This window comes from Pecten maximus, chromosome 19 (assembly GCF_902652985.1).
Source record: "Pecten maximus chromosome 19, xPecMax1.1, whole genome shotgun sequence".
In the NCBI taxonomy this organism is placed as follows: domain Eukaryota; kingdom Metazoa; phylum Mollusca; class Bivalvia; order Pectinida; family Pectinidae; genus Pecten; species Pecten maximus.
Window position 1 is genome coordinate 32,383,039 of NC_047033.1, and position 17,042 is coordinate 32,400,080.

Genomic DNA, 17,042 nt, shown 5'->3' on the forward strand with positions numbered 1-17,042 from the left:
TCTGGTCGATATGAAATGAAGGAACTGTTTATACTTATACAACAATGGGGTCTGTATTCAGCATTAACCTTCAATACTGCATGATCACCATGGAATAAATAGCATTAAAGTTTAATGGTTATTTAATGTTTTACTGTTTGAAGGCTACTTCTAACACGTGTAAAAATAAACGTCTTTAGAAATATACATGCCGGGATGAATCGGATTGTATTTTGTCTTGAATAAATTTCAAATCATAAAAAAAGACAGATTTCTCTCCTCACGTATAATGAATATAATGAAGCGAAACATTGATTTCTAATCATTACCAGCGCAACTGAGTACAAGAACTGCACTTTATACGGTTAATCAATTCAATAGCTTTCTTTACAGATTGTGCCCTGTCTAAGGTTGACCTGGTCATCATCATAGACGCCTCCACCAGTGTAGGACAGGATAACTACGATAAAATGCTGGCTTTCTGTAAGGATTTCCTAAAGAACGCCGACATTGATTCCGGTAACGTACGTGTTGGTGCCTTGATCTACAGTTCCGGTGTAGAAATCCAGTTTAACTTGAATTCACACACAACAAGAGCCGATATAAACCAGGCTATTGATGAAATCCCCTACATCTACGGAAGTACGAACACAGCTGACGCTTTGCAGACGATGAGGAGCATGTTTAATTCAAATGACGGAGATCGTGATGACGTCCCCAACATCTGTATCATCTTAACAGACGGCGTATCCAACATAAATTCCCGGAGAACCATCCCGGAAGCGGACCGCGCTAGGGTTGACGATATCCACATCTACGCCATTGGTATTGGCCTGCAGGATACCACCGAGCTTGACGGCATCGCCAACAAACCAGCATCGGAAAACAGTTTCAACGTTCAGACATTTGACGAACTGAATGCTCTTAGTGACCAAGTTTTCTCCTCTCTTTGTCCAGGTAGGTCTCTCTGTCTGAATTATTATCTTATACAGATATAATCTATTTTTTTATATACCTTAACTTACTATTGCCATGATCTACAAATGCAGTGCGCCGCTAAAGTTACCTTCGTTTAGCTATTCGACAATTGCCAATAATATACCTGCTTCGTTCCATATGTACCTGTCCGTACCAATGGTGAATTATCGTGTAAACACAATGCATCGATTTTGTCATGTATGTTCTACGCTGTGACCTCCCTATGAATACTGTAAATGTGGAAATATTCGCGTTGTGGAAATTTTCGCTTATTTCGCTATCAGTAAATCTCCGCGAAAATTTCCACACGCGAATATATTAACACATAAAAATACTAAATATAAAAGATACAAGTTAGCGCAAAAATATCTTGACGGCGCGAAAATATCCACACCGCGAACACTTTGGAAGCTGGCTAAGCGAAAATTTCCACACGCGAAAATATCCACTTTTACAGTACATCATTGGATCAACAGTGTGTTTAGAAAACTCGTATGATTTTAGTTATTGTTTGCCCGTATTTCTTAATCCTCGTCTTTGGATATGTTATGAACGTGCTAATACTTGTTGCATTCACAATTCCATGTCATTTCTAAACTACCTGGATATTCTATATATAGGTTATATAGGTTATATAGGTTATACGCTATTTCCATGAACAACGTGTGTGTAGGCGTTTAAACATATTCCAACTGCATTCGATGTTAAGAGTATGTGTTATTATTAAACTGTTTTCATTTCAATTTTTATAATATCACAATAATATGTGCAGGGAATGATCTATGCTCCAATATGTTTGATTGATATTGAATATATTCCTTACGGTATACACCTATACAAATACACAATTATTCATTTATACTAGAATGGTTAGGCATTGATAGCATCAGTTCATATGTAATTGATCTGTGCTACATCTATTATACATGTACATCTTCCATACAACCCTAGAAATATCAGTGCTATCAAGTGAGAACAAATAAGCCGTATCTGCATGCAGTGAGCATTTACAAACAAATAACAAAGTTCATCGACCAAATTCATACCAGTAAAGAATGATAACTGCTTATAAATCGGTCAGTATTATTACATAGAATGTGTAGGTACCTCAATGTTACATTCTAACACGATTCGTTTGCAACGTTTGTTTTTATTGGCTACTGACCAGGTTCTAATCTGCGATAGAACCATGATCTATCCTGTTAAGCCACGCCCCGTTTCTAATCAAAACAATATGGCGTCAAGTTCGACTCGTACCGAAATTCAACACTCTGCACCATTTATGATTGATGATCCATGAGATTGGAATCGAAAATGAAGAAATCGAAAAGATGAGATAACTGAATAAATTTAACGAAAATCATTAACATCATAATTCTTACCGTCATTTATTGATTGAAACGTTCATTTCGTCCGTGTGTAGGCATCTAAGCTTAGGCCTCGGTCTCGAGTTCAAACCAAATTCATGTTCTAATCGCCAGAATAGCCACTCAAAACAACATACTATCCCTTAAATATACTTCTCTGACATGTATTTCTCGTAAAATAAAATATATTACAATATACCAAACCGTAGGTATGTCTTGCACATTATGATGTATTACACTATGTAATGTATTACGCTGTATTATGTGTTACACTGTGTAATGTATTACAATGTATTATGTATTACACTGTGTAATGTATTACACCATGTAATGTATTACGCTGTATTATGTGTTACACTGTGTGATATATTACAATGTATTTTGTATTACACTGTGTAATGTGTAACACTATATAATGTATTACACTGTGTAATGTATTACACTGTATAATGTATTACAATGTATTATGTATTACACTGTATGATGTGTTACACTGTATTGTCTCGCACTGGAGATATATTACATAGTATAATGTATTACACTGTATTATGTATTACACTACGATGTGTTACACTGTATGATGTGTTACACTGTATTGTCTCGCACTGGAGATATATTACATAGTATAATGTATTACACTGTATTATGTCTTGCACTGTAATGTATTATATTGTATTGTCCCGCACTGATAATCCATTACACGTATAATGTATTACACTGTATTGTCTCGCACTGATGATGTATTACACTGTCTCGCACTGTGTAATGTATTTCATTTGTATTGTCTCGTGCCATGTGATGAATTACATTGTATTGTGTATGTTTGTGTATCTATGTCAGGACGTAGACCGACTGAGGAGCCGAGACGTACCACACCAACAGGTAAACATGTGTATTTGCATGTGAAATTAAAACTGAAATAGTGATATTATTTTTTATAGATTTTAATATAAATGTTGAATATTTCGCTTTCTTTGTTGAGGGTTTAGCATACGTTGCACGTAACAGAAGCTGAAATGACGGGATAATATCTTATTGCATTGCTTCTTGTGCGGGCAATTCAAACACTAGGCCACGTCTATCACGGTAGAAATATAAATCCTCATCATTATAGTTACGGGATTTTCACAATTCCCTTTAATTTTAATGGTGATTCCGATGTTACTGTAATGGGGATATATATAAATTGAAACATTGAATACGGACATGCTGTTAATGTATTGTTATATCACAGCTTATACTTACCTTAAAAAGGTTTTTCATAATAAGCGGTACTCTTTGTTCCATTTAAGTAGTACTGCTATATATACTTAATTAGTACTCTTAGGTACACTCGATGAGAACGTTTTGGTGGTAATTGCTTTTTGTACATATCTATGTCATTTAAATTAAACTAGGTTTTGCACTAATTTGAATATATAGTAAACTACCACAACTACACCACTACAATGTGTATTATTTTAAGAAATAAATGAAATCAAAATTTGTTTAATTATAGTGACGGATCTCCCTCAACAAAGAGCCTTCGATCTTGTCATAGTACTGGATTCTTCAGTAACACCAGAGAAATTCGAATGGATCCGCAATTACGCTAAAATGGTCGCTGGTAGACTCAGCATTGACAACGAAAAATTCCGCGTCGGTCTCCTTAGGTACAGTACTGACCAGGCCGTTCAGTACCAGCTGGACGACTACATTGACCAGGGACGGTGTTGTGGCTGCCATGGACGATGTCCAGTATCAACCAGGGGAGACTAATACGGCGGCTGCTTTGGATTACGTAAGAAGAAGAATGTTTAAACCTAATAATGGCGACAGAGATTTCGCAAGGAATTTCATCCTCCTTATCACCGGAAATGACGAAAGCACGGACAGGTTCGAGGCGTTCCGGGCGGCTGAGAAAAATGAGGACGAAGGAACGTACCTGTTTACTGTGGGAGTCGGACTACGGGACCACAGCGAACTGGACGAGGTGTCGTCACATCCTCTAGAGGAATACCAGCGTCTGTTCCTGATATCTGACCGACCAGAGGATATTGATGACGAGTTAGAGATGTTAGATGCATGTAAGCAATTGTACAGTATTGATGACTGATATTGACGATACTGTGTCAGTTCTTGAGTTTAGTAGCTTCAAAATAAGTTTTTACTGTCATTGAAAGTTACCTGTATGTTAACGATGATATATATCAATGACGACGATCGCTTTCACCTTATCAATAACGTGTCAGAAACTCAAGAAGCAAGCCAAATAACTTATAACGCTTGGAAACTATCATATCATTTTAAATATCTTGTTTTCTTATAAAGCCGGCGCTCCCTAGGTTTAATTTTATAGGGAATCGTCAATAGCTGGTGCGCTGTTTCATTCTAACTACTCAATTGAAAGGTATAAAAAAAATCATCGAGAGGTAAAATTTAATACACATCCTCCTGAATGAGTGGTTGTGATTACAATTATATATGTAGTGGTTATCTTCCTTATACCTTACAGTACCAGAATTACCCCCGCCAGGATTCAGACCGAGGCCGTATCCTGTAGCGAGTAAGTGTCAAGCATGTAATGATAGAAATATCGACTTCCATTTTGAGTAAACTATAACATGACAGCAATAATTTCGTGATAACATTTTTTTTCTAAACCGATTCGGACAATTAGTGTGAAGGTTTTTTTTTTAATCACGCAAAAAACGTTATTTACATTGATATTTCTGGATTCAACGACAACAAATAATCGCTCTAAAAGAACAAAATCCTCATCTATGAATTACTTACATACTTAACCCACTCAGGATTCGGTATTATTCCGTCATTTGTCACCAAATCTGGTAGTATTTCTAACATGCATTTTTTTCTTATTACAGCCACAACACCGCCTAAATCAGGTACTTTGATGGTGATGCAACTGTACAAACAATTCTACAATTTGTTGTTTATTGATATGATATACTCCTGATATGAAGTAAAACTGTTCATTTGGTGTTATCGGCTTCAAAATATTGTTGAAACTTGATGAAAGATAGACTATTTTCAACTTACATTATCATATTTAAAGAAATTAACATTTTTGTACTTAGTTGAATAAATCTTATTTGAAAATAGTTGTTTTTAGGAAACATACTGATATATGATATTTAAGTACGATGCTAATTAATTTATCTTGTTGTAAATTACAGACTGTGGTCTATCTAAAGTTGACCTGATCATCATCCTTGATTCCTCCACCAGTGTTGGTCAAGAAAATTATGATAAGATGCTTCAATTCTGCAAGGATTTCCTTGGAAATGCTGACCTCGATTCCGGAAGTGTTCGTGTGGGCATGCTCATATACAGCTCAAACGTAGAGATTCAGTTTAACTTAAATTCCTTCTCGTCAACAGCGGAAGTTTTTGCCGCTATTGATGAAATACCGTACATTTACGGAAGTACAAATACAGCTGACGCTATACAAACGATGAGGAACATGTTCAATGCGGCTGGTGGCGACAGAGATGGCGTTCCTAATGTGGGGATAGTTATAACTGATGGCGTCTCAAACATAAATTCCCGGCGTACCATACCGGAAGCAAACGGAGCAAGGGATGACGGGATACACGTGTACTCCATTGGTATCGGCCTGACAGACACCACTGAAGTAGACGCTATAGCGAACCAGCCACCAGAGGAAAATAGCTTCAATGTGCAGAGCTTTGATGAATTAAAGGGTCTTGATAAAAAAATATTTTCCGCCTTCTGTCCAGGTAGGTTCTTTATATTCACCGCTTTGCAATATAAAATAAATAATTTTCTATTTCAGTTTGTTTATGTTTACTTTTTGTTTACTAATATCACCTGTATGTAAACATACACAGCACAATACAGCTTATATAACACGTTAATTGTACTCCTCAATATAATGGTTACTGCTTTATATAATATTATATTTGTCTGTTCAATACCACGTCTTGTTGTTTTATGTTAAATGTACGACTTACTGTTTGGATATTTTATTTGTATATTGTTCATGTGAGGATGTTCCCGTATTTTGTTGAACTGTTTGTCATGCTTGTATTTGTGAACGTCATGAAACAGGTTCCAGGGCTACAGAAATGCCAACCGCGAAACCTTCGAAACAGCCAGGTAAGCATACAACCTATAATTTTTGTTTGAATATAGCTTTTGATAATAAGTACATAATGTGCATATACATTTCTTTATGTTTATTTAAAATAAGGAGTGCCGGTGTTTTAAACCGACATAAGTTTTATATCGATAATTTCACAAATCGAATCTAAATTTAATTCAGGTAGTATGAATAGAGAAATAAACATTAAATGGTCTATTTATAGACTTAAATTGATGATTTCTTAACAAGGGTCTACTTCTAATGTCAGTTGATCTGGTGTCTCTCAACATACGTGATGTCGAATTACAGGTGGTCTCTTAACTTACGTGGTTACGGATGACAGGTATATCTTGACATACATGGTTACGGGTTAAATGTGTCTCTCAACATACGTGGTTATGGATTACATATGTGTCTTAACAGATGTTTCCCTTATCGACGGTCTCCTATTATGAAAATATTATCAACAAAAGTGGCTTCATTCCTGATGCAATTTCTTAGCAGACTTGGTAAATTTGGTCTTTTAAGAAAAGGAACTGTCGTTTGAAGTTGAAGTTAATCGAGGTTGTAGCTAAAGAAATGTAGTTGACTGTTGAGGATTGGTTCCATTTGTCAAAAAGAAGTGCTTGAAGGAATCGTCTCACAAGAAAATAACCTCGTTAGACGAATTTGTCTACTCGGACAGAAATGCATTTATTGGTTCAACTTCTAGAAATCTATCTGATTTTAAGAGATTGTACCAGAAGAAAAATCGATTTTTTACGGATCTTCTATCATAGGGCAGGCCTTTCATAACTCACTGCGTTTGAATATTCCAATCCAAATCTTTACATGTTTTTCTACCCCTTTGGAGTTTTCTTCGTCGCGTTTTAAGTACTAACAATTTAGGCCCCTTACGACGTAGAAAGAGCTGTACAATGCAGTGTAAGTCATTGTTTGACTCCCTTTTATCCAACACTCATTTTGTATTGAAAGTTAACATCGTAAATGGTCGGGTTATCCATGAAGGTGTGTCTTGTTATGTAGAATCAAATATTTTATCATCAAATCATGTTTTCAGTTCAATGGTAGTTTATAATATTCCATATGTTATATACAGGTTCGTGTAATTATAGAAAATAGTTGGGTTTTTTTTTTGGGGGGGGGGGGGGGGGGGGGGGGGGTGGAAGTTTTCACCATGGATTCATTTACAAAAACATCCAAACCCAAACCACAGCAATGGCTTACCTTAACAAAAAGAAAATGTCCTGAAAACTGCTAAATATTATATGATAGCAAAGACCGTCTGTATGCACCTAAATCAAATATAAAATCTCTGTTTGAAAGGATTTAAGACGACGGAATAATACTCAGGATATTAAAGGATTTATGCTCCAATATCAACGTCATTAAAGTCGAACTATCGTGCTTTCCATACGTTAAATTATGCATATCATGATTAACATGTGTGTCCACTATCAAAAAGATACAAATGTTAAGCTGTCTAAGATTTCATTTTTCATTCTTATCTCATCTTATTAATATTCATAAGAGAAAACGGTATGGGCCGTGGCAAATTCGGACTAGAAAGAAGTTGGAATGAGAGTCGTGGAGATAGCACGAAGGAAATACGTTTTAAATGTAAAATTAAAAAAACACCTGCTTATATACTCCTTACCGGAGGTATTTGTTCGACTCGTAAATTTAAAGAAGAAAATAAATTGCATCCAATTTCGAGCTGTCAATCTGGTATTGTATACCTGTAAGTGGCGCCTGCGACGGCAATGAAATGGGATGTCTAGCGTGACAGAGCTTCAAAAGAGATTTACAACCATATATGTATAATACGTATTTACAGATTCAGTAAGATAGGAAAACTGTTAAAGAGACAGAAGATACTTCTGATCACAATCTCCAATAGGCATATCATGCTTTCTAACACGGTATTAAACACTTAAGGTGAATTTTATGAGGATGATTTAAATCGAAAATTTAGTTTGACTCTACGTAACTGTGGCATTTTCCTTTTCTTTATTTTCAATTAAATGGTACCCTACAAAAGATCCATAATACATTTACATAAAATCGCATTACATCGATGTACATTTCAGACAGAGTTGTCTTAGTTTGAGTGATTGTGATATGGTAGGGGTTATTAATTTGAGTGATTGGGTTAAGGCTATCTAAAAAATCACACGAATAAATATTGAAGCTTTAAATATGAAATCAATAACAGAGTAAAAACTAATAATCAACACATACCAGCATCACGTGCTTATCTCGCTAAACAATAGAAATATGTTAATATAGAAACATAATAAAAGCATGGGAAATAAAAACTACCTAAACTGTCGTTAAGCTCCCTATGATTAAATGTTTAAACATTGATATTACGTTAAACTACCTATGTTAAAACATCGTTGTGCCATTAAACTTCCTGTGTTGAAACATTGGTATGGCGTTAAACTCCCTATATTAATTTATCGCTGTGCCGTTTAACGCCATAACTTAAAACATCGTTATGACATTTAACTCCCAATATGATAAACATTGCTGTACCTGTAAAAGAAAAGTTCTGATTATGTATACTATTCTCTATTCCTCCGTTAAACTATGTCCCCCTGTACATATTCCATTGAAGCAAGTGTATTATGTTTAGTACACAGGATAATTTAGCTGTCAATAGATTGTTTGGATACTTATTACCAATATTAATTCGAAGTTATTACTAATAGATAGCTAGACAGTACTGCTTAAAGACGTCGCTTCCATTGCATTTATGCCCATTTTCTTTCTTTCTATATGGATAAAACACCATAGTATGCTTTTCTATTTTACAATGAAGGCCTTGTTTTCGATAATTATACGCTTTTGATAGATAGAAAAAATATCTTGATCTTGACGTCGTCTCAGTCAATATCTCTTCGTGGGGTTCACAGAACCATGAATCCACCTCAATAAATGTCTATAGTTGACAAGTGTTAGGACAGTTTTCAGCAGGCACCAATAAGCTGTAACATCAACCTATCCTCTATCAGCGTATGTATACTATATGAGCAGGGGTACATCGCCTGTCTAACATAGGCTGTATAGACACAGATTCAAGGCTGCATTGCTCCTCTGTAACACGGGTACACCCGGCGAGACGTAGACCATACCACAGACATATAACTTTATAACTTATACAAAAAGTGGTATAAAATGTTTATTAGTGTATTAGGTAAACTTGTCACGTTTTTAACGTAAATAAATCGCTGGTGTGTTCTGGAAACTTTTACTCATATTCTGCTGGAGAATAACAATTGTATAAATACCTGATCACTGGACATGTACGTATTAAACTGTGACTAGCTCCCTCACCCTTCAACAGGGATCGGGTTATGTTGTATCTGGTATTAAGAGGAGGGTTAATACTCATGTATTTCTCTCTATATATGATTAAATGAACCTCAACGAGTTTAAACACCGGGAGCTAATTACGTAACACATGGCCAATCTTCTGTCAGCTGGGCAGGCAAACATAGTTCATAGTTAATCATAGTCAATGACAAATTGTAGATGGTGCATTTCTTGCGCGCCTTTTATCTCTAGATCGGTGACGCGAGAGTAAAGACTTGGGGCCACTATGCAGTTGTTGTATGGTGTTATATATTGTACACGGAATTTTACCTCTTCTAAAGTGATGGATGTTTATATGTTGTGTATTGGGTCTGTGCTGTCCTGATAAATTCCAAGGATGAAGATGTAAATGCAGTTTTACAAAAACTTTTTCTAAATGGGAATGTACTTTCATTTGTGTTGGTCTTTGTTGCTAAACAGTGTGTGATTTCAGTTAGAACGGATGTATTCAGAGGTAGCGTCTATCGGATTTATATTCCTCTCCGTATGGATTCCAGATACACGCCGCTCTGTGTTTACAGACCTGGCTAATTTATTCTGTTAAAATATGATATGAAAATATCGAGGTAAATAATGTGACGATGCCCGTAACGTGTAATACAGATATTGGATTATGTATGTTCATCAGAGTACACACTTTTCTTTCAGTTTCAACACCATTGCCACCGACACTACCACCCCCGACTCAAGGTAGGTCAACTTGTTACATTGTATCATTAAGACATATAACTGCCACCCCCGACTCAAGGTAGGTCAACTTGTTACATTGTATCATTAAGACATATAACTGCCACCCCGACTCAAGGTAGGTCAACTTGTTACATTGTATCATTAAGACATATAACTGCCACCCCCGACTCAAGGTAGGTCAACTTGTTACATTGTATCATTAAGACATATAACTGCCACCCCGACTCAAGGTAGGTCAACTTGTTACATTGTATCATTAAGACATATAACTGCCACCCCCGACTCAAGGTAGGTCAACTTGTTACATTGTATCATTAAGACATATAACTGCCACCCCCGACTCAAGGTAGGTCAACTTGTTACATTGTATCATTAAGACATATAACTGCCACCCCGACTCAAGGTAGGTCAACTTGTTACATTGTATCATTAAGACATATAACTGCCACCCCCGACTCAAGGTAGGTCAACTTGTTACATTGTATCATTAAGACATATAACTGCCACCCCCGACTCAAGGTAGGTCAACTTGTTACATTGTATCATTCAGACATATAACTGCCACCCCCGACTTAAGGTAGGTCAATTTGTTACATTTTTTATCATTCAGACATATAACTTGAGAGAAAAACTGAAAACCGGAGATAGACAAATAAGGAATCAGACAGAAAGTATTACAGACAGGAATGCAGACGGACAGAGCGAAATTCCAACAGAGAAATACACAGATCAGCAGGTTAACGGCAGAAGACAGATTAAAGGAGGCCAAGACATGTCAGACATAAAGAAATTGACAGACTGATAGATAAACAAACACAAACATATACCATTCAAACAGATGGACAGGCAGGTGAAAAGATAGACAGACCACTTATAAGACGAACGAACAAATAGACATACAAAGCAGAATAGAGCGACAGACAGACAGACAAAGAAAGAGAGATACCTAGACGGAGAGAAGACCAACATTAGAAAGACGGACCGACAATTAAAGACCAAGACAAAAAACAAGCATTAGAGAGCAACAGACAGTCAGAAGGAGAGATCAGGAGATAGACATACATATAGAAACAGTGATATAGAGTGAGATAATGAGAGAGATATAGAGATAGACAGAGATAGATAGAGATAGAGAGAGATAGACGATGTTTCAAGGCTCTGTGTATATTTACCTATCATGGATACAGTTTGCACTCAGATGTGAAGAACATTGTATTATCTGTATAATCTGTATAATGTACTTGTAACAAACGTGAGGACAACATGACATACAATACTATTGATAATAACATCATATTGTCTTCACGTCTGTAACAAGTGTATTGTATCTATTAGGACTAAAAACAAAAAGGAATTCTTTAAATTGGAGATGTAATGAACTGAACATATGTTCATTCCTACAATAAGATTCAGACAGAAAGACAGACAGGCAGAAAGGGGTAGCGAATATACGTTTTTGACGAATAGAGACAGAGAGAAAAATAACGAGCAGACAATTATAGACCAATAGAGACAGACAGAAGGAAGTAGGGGAAAAGACAGACAGAAAGGGGTGACAAACCGACAAAAAGAGATGACAAACAGACAATCATTAACAAATAGAGACAGAAAGAGAGGAGTAACGGACAAATAATTGTTGATAAAAAAGACAGACAGAAAGAGTTGACGGATTGACAATTATAGATTAAAATAGACAGACAGAACGAGGTGACGGACAGACAATTGTAGATTAAAATAGACAGACAGAAAGATGTGACGGACAGACAATTGTAGATTAAAATAGACAGACAGAACGAGGTGACGGACAGACAATTGTAGATTAAAAAAGACAGACAGAAATATGTGACGGACAGACAGTTGTAGATAAAAAGACAGACAGAAAGAGGTGACGGACAGACAATTGTAGATTAAAATAGACAGACAGAAAGATGTGACGGACAGACAATTGTTGATAAAAGACAGAAAGAAAGAAGTGACGGACAGACAATTGTAGATAAAAAAGACAGAAAGAAAGAGGTGACGGACAGACAATTGTAGATAAAAAACAGACAGAAAGAGTTGACGGACAGACAATTGTAGATAAAAAGACAGACAGAAAGAGGTGACGGACAGACAATTGTAGATAAAAAAGACACAGAAACGTTACGGACAGAGAATTGTAGATAAAAAAAAGACAGACTGAAAAGATGACGAACTGACAACTGTAGATAAAAAAAGGCAGACAGAAAGAGATGGCAAACAGACAATTGTAGATAAAAAAAAAGGCAGACAGAAAGAGATGGCAAACAGACAATTGTAGATAAAAAAACAGACAGAAAGAGATGACGGACTGACTAGTGTTGATAAAAAAGACAGACAGAAAAGATGACGGACAGACAATTGTAGATAAATAAGACAGACAGAAAGAGGTGACGGACAGACAATTGTAGATAAAAAAGGCAGACAGAAAGAGGTGACGGACAGACAATTATAGATAAAAAGACAGACAGAAAAGATGACGGACAGACAATTGTAGATAAAAAGACAGACAGAAAAGATGACGGACTGACTAGTGTTGATAAAAAAGACAGACAGAAAGAGATGACGGACAGACAATTGTGGATAAAAAAGGCAGACAGAAAGAGATGACGGACAGACAATTGTGGATAAAAAGACAGACAGAAAAGATGACGGACAGACAATTGAAGATAAAAAAAGGCAGACAGAAAAAGGTGACGGACAGACAATGTAGATAAAAGAGACAGACAGAAAAGATGACGGACAGACAATTGTAGATAAAAAGACAGACAGAAAGATGACGGACAGACAATTGTAGATAAAAAAAGGCAGACAGAAAAGATGACGGACTGACTAGTGTAGATAAAAAAAGACAGACAGAAAGATGACGGTGAGACAATTGTAGATACAAAAGACAGACAGAAAGAATTGATGGACAAACCATTGTAGATAAACAAAAGACAGACAGAAAGAGGTGACAGACAGACAAACAGACAAAAAGAGATAACAGACAGAAAATTATAGACCTATTGAGGTATTGATAGATGAGAATCCGACAGACAGCACAAATGAATAAACATATAAATAGCAAGTTATTATTGTGTAATTTTAGAAGCAGTTTACCATTTGCATTATCTGAAACTATTTTTAACGTTTTAGAAGATAACTAAAGGAATAAACATTATCTTATTCTAACTTATCCTTATTATATTAAATGCGAAAAGAGTAAATAAACAAAGGAAAATCTACAAGCTGAACCGATACGGTATAGACAAAACAGATGTTTACACAATAGCAATACTTGTATAGTCTACATTGTATGTAAATGCCTTACAGCCATTGTAAACGGGGGTCGGGATCTAGACGAGGGATACGAAGGTCTGAAACAGCACCAAGGGAGATTTACACGAAATGTATCGGACGTTATACGGTGTGACGTGTGAGATCAATTATCAAGGTTGACTTTAGTTGAGGGATTCCGAATATCTGATTAGTTATCAATTCAGAATCTAGGCGAGGCATACCGAAATACTCCTCGAAGGACCCCCAATTAAATTTTTGATACGAATAATTAAATGTTCAACGATATCTGGTCGCCACACCTAATTTTCTATATTTAGCATCAAATGTCTATTTCACGGTAAGATACACGTTTGTCTCGTGCTATTATTACACCAACAAAATACTGCTGAGTTATACGGCTGTTGTATTGATTGGGGTGCCATACACATCACGTTTTCTACCGGAAGCAGTTTACTTTTCAAAATGTCAGGCATCACATTTGGTATTAGTAGATTAGCTCTTAATGCTATGGCGGACACCTCTTCATTCTACCGTTATCACAAAACTGTATTTTGGCATTGGACACTAATCAATCAAGACAATGGCACATATACCACACCTAGTTACGCAAACGCTTCAGTTTACTCCAGAAAAAATATAGGTTCCGCATTTGGTACAGACAATTCGTTTCTGTATTTTATGTACCACGACTGGACATCGTTCGGAACCGGAAATTCGTTACTGTATATAAGTTAACACGACAGGCACCACATTTCATACAGGAATGTTTTTACTGTATTTTAGTTAACACGACAAGCACCACATTTGATACCGGACATTTGTTACTTTATTTTAGTTAACACGACAGGCACCACATTTGATACCGGAAATTTGTTACTGTATTTTAGTTAACACGACAAGCACCACATTTGATACCGGACATTTGTTACTGTATTTTAGTTAACACGACAAGCACCACATTTGATACCGGACATTTGTTACTGTATTTTAGTTGACAAGACAGGTGCCACATTTGGTACCGGAAACACCAATCTGCAGACTTCAGACCACCATAGCGTTATATTGACTTCACATCGCTAACCTGTAGAGTAATAAACACGTTTCCATAAAAAATAATTGTCCTATTTTTTTTTTTTTTTTTTTGTGAATTTAATTCCTTTCTTACATGTCGCCTGAGGCATGCAGTGCTAAAACTGCTGGTTTTTAACTAGATTTGTTTCTGTTTTTATTATGTTTAACGTATATTAGACTGTTTCTGGTAAGCCTCTGATCTGGTTTCGATTAACAAGATATAATTACTTTCCCTGTGGCGTAAATCCACGTATCTATAATATATAGTACGATTATGATAAAAGATTAAGGTCTTCACAGACTGTTTACTGAAGACAAGTATGTGAGAGACACATTATATTTATAACAGAAGTTTTCCAATGCTCAATAAGTAATTAATTACACCTCAAGTGCATCAGGTAACATTGAACAGACACTTTCTGATGCGGGAGTGACGTCAGTAAACTTACGTCAGTCATGCAACTTGATGAAACGGGACGAGTAATCGTACTCGATTTGGAAATAATTTAACAAAAAACTTTACTTAAACGAAATACATCCTTAATGTTAAATATCAGTCGCGATCTTAATATTTAGTATCATGTGCTTCGGTAAGATATTTTATTGAACGTTATTTTTTCAATGTTGATCATGAAAATGTTATTGATCACTTCACTTCAATAAATAAATATATCGAAGAATAAGAGCAATCTTGTATTTTATTGATAAGTATATCGATGAAATGATTAACTCAAACAATGATCTAATTATAAATGATTAATCACTTAACGAATAAATTAATCAATTATTCGCACGTGACGAAATCTGAAATTCTAGTTTCACTTCTTGATAATTAGAGCGTTTACTTGTAGTTAGGGTCATAACACGGATCGAGGTAAGAGAGAATTGGACGGTGTCTTTATTTGGAGAAGGATGATTAGCGTAACCGACAGAATATAATATCGTTGATCATGTAGAATCGTATAGCTCCTTGACAACTTACCTACACCACTCGCATTTAAACAAATATCCTTGTATAAATATGTATATATTTACCTGATAACGGCCTCTCTTTTATGTACACCACGCTCATTTTTGAAGCCTTTAAGTAAATAGTCCACATTTATATGTCATTAAATGTCTGGAATTTAAATTACTGATGTTTCCGTGTTTGATATCGATGATAGCAGAATTATCTTTTGTGTGAGGGTAGGGTAAAGATTGAAGTCACGCTATATTGATACATCGTGAGAACTTTTCTGTATCTACCATCAGTCTTTTTACAAGAGTTGTTAAATGTAACCATATACTAGTGTAACTACTCATGAGCCTAATAAGACATTGTAAACATATTAAATTACAATTAACTCTCCAACACAACACCCTCCGTGTGGTGGAATTTCTTACCTCCCAATGTTTACATTTAACAGATCAGTCGTTTCTTTAATCAAAGTACTGGACACAATCAAAGCAAAAATATAGATTAGAAACTTACATCGATCAAAATATGTTGTCAATTATTGTAAAGCATCTTTACATATGATATATTTTATGCCTGGCATACGGGAGAAACGAGCCCTGTACGATAGAACGAATGTGATTTATGAGTGGAGAAAATGAAAACTATCATGTGAATTATCTTAACTGTCGTACCTTCCCGATGAAACAGACATATCATTACAAATAATACAAAGCAATATAAATTCCATTCACCTAGCTTAAATAATGGTTCCTCATGACTTATTCCATTGCATCAATGAATATAGATGTGACTGCCTATATGTATGTACAAAGAGGTTTCTACCTTTTGGTGTGACTTTCAGATATTCTGTATAAATCTATTTCAAGAAAACGAATTGGTTTGTATTCCGGAAACGTGACCGTTTCCCTGACAACACACGCAATGTCAACTACTTAATCCCAATGATGACTAAAATATTTAAAAAAAAAGTCCTTCTTCACTTACAGAAAGCGGTGTCTTAACCATTACGTTCACCATGTACTAATGACACGACATATGTTTTCTTCTTAGAGATGATTCTCGATATTTAAAATGTACTAATTGTAAATGTACTATTTTGACCTTTGGCCTTCATCAAAGAAAAGATTTGCCAAGGATCTATCTCCTACACTACTTGTAACTGGAACTTCATTTGGGGTATCATAGATTTTCTTTATTTATTACAAATTCATCA

The 17,042-nt window shown here is 35.7% G+C and overlaps 2 protein-coding genes across 4 annotated transcripts in view; both read left to right on the top strand.

The window, feature by feature from the left end:
- LOC117317677 overlaps positions 1–4,199 on the top strand; it is a 63,593-nt gene extending 59,394 nt beyond the window's left edge. For both annotated transcript variants that reach the window (XM_033872547.1, XM_033872548.1), the window contains 3 exons: positions 373–936; positions 3,165–3,206; positions 3,823–4,199. In XM_033872547.1, the coding sequence (XP_033728438.1) occupies positions 373–936; positions 3,165–3,206; positions 3,823–4,082 (866 nt within the window). In that variant the 3' untranslated portion in view covers positions 4,083–4,199. The remainder of the gene's footprint in view (positions 1–372; positions 937–3,164; positions 3,207–3,822) is intronic.
- Positions 1–17,042, top strand: part of LOC117317678 — a 167,803-nt gene that overhangs the window by 97,388 nt on the left and 53,373 nt on the right. The gene's annotated exons all lie outside the window — the stretch shown is intronic.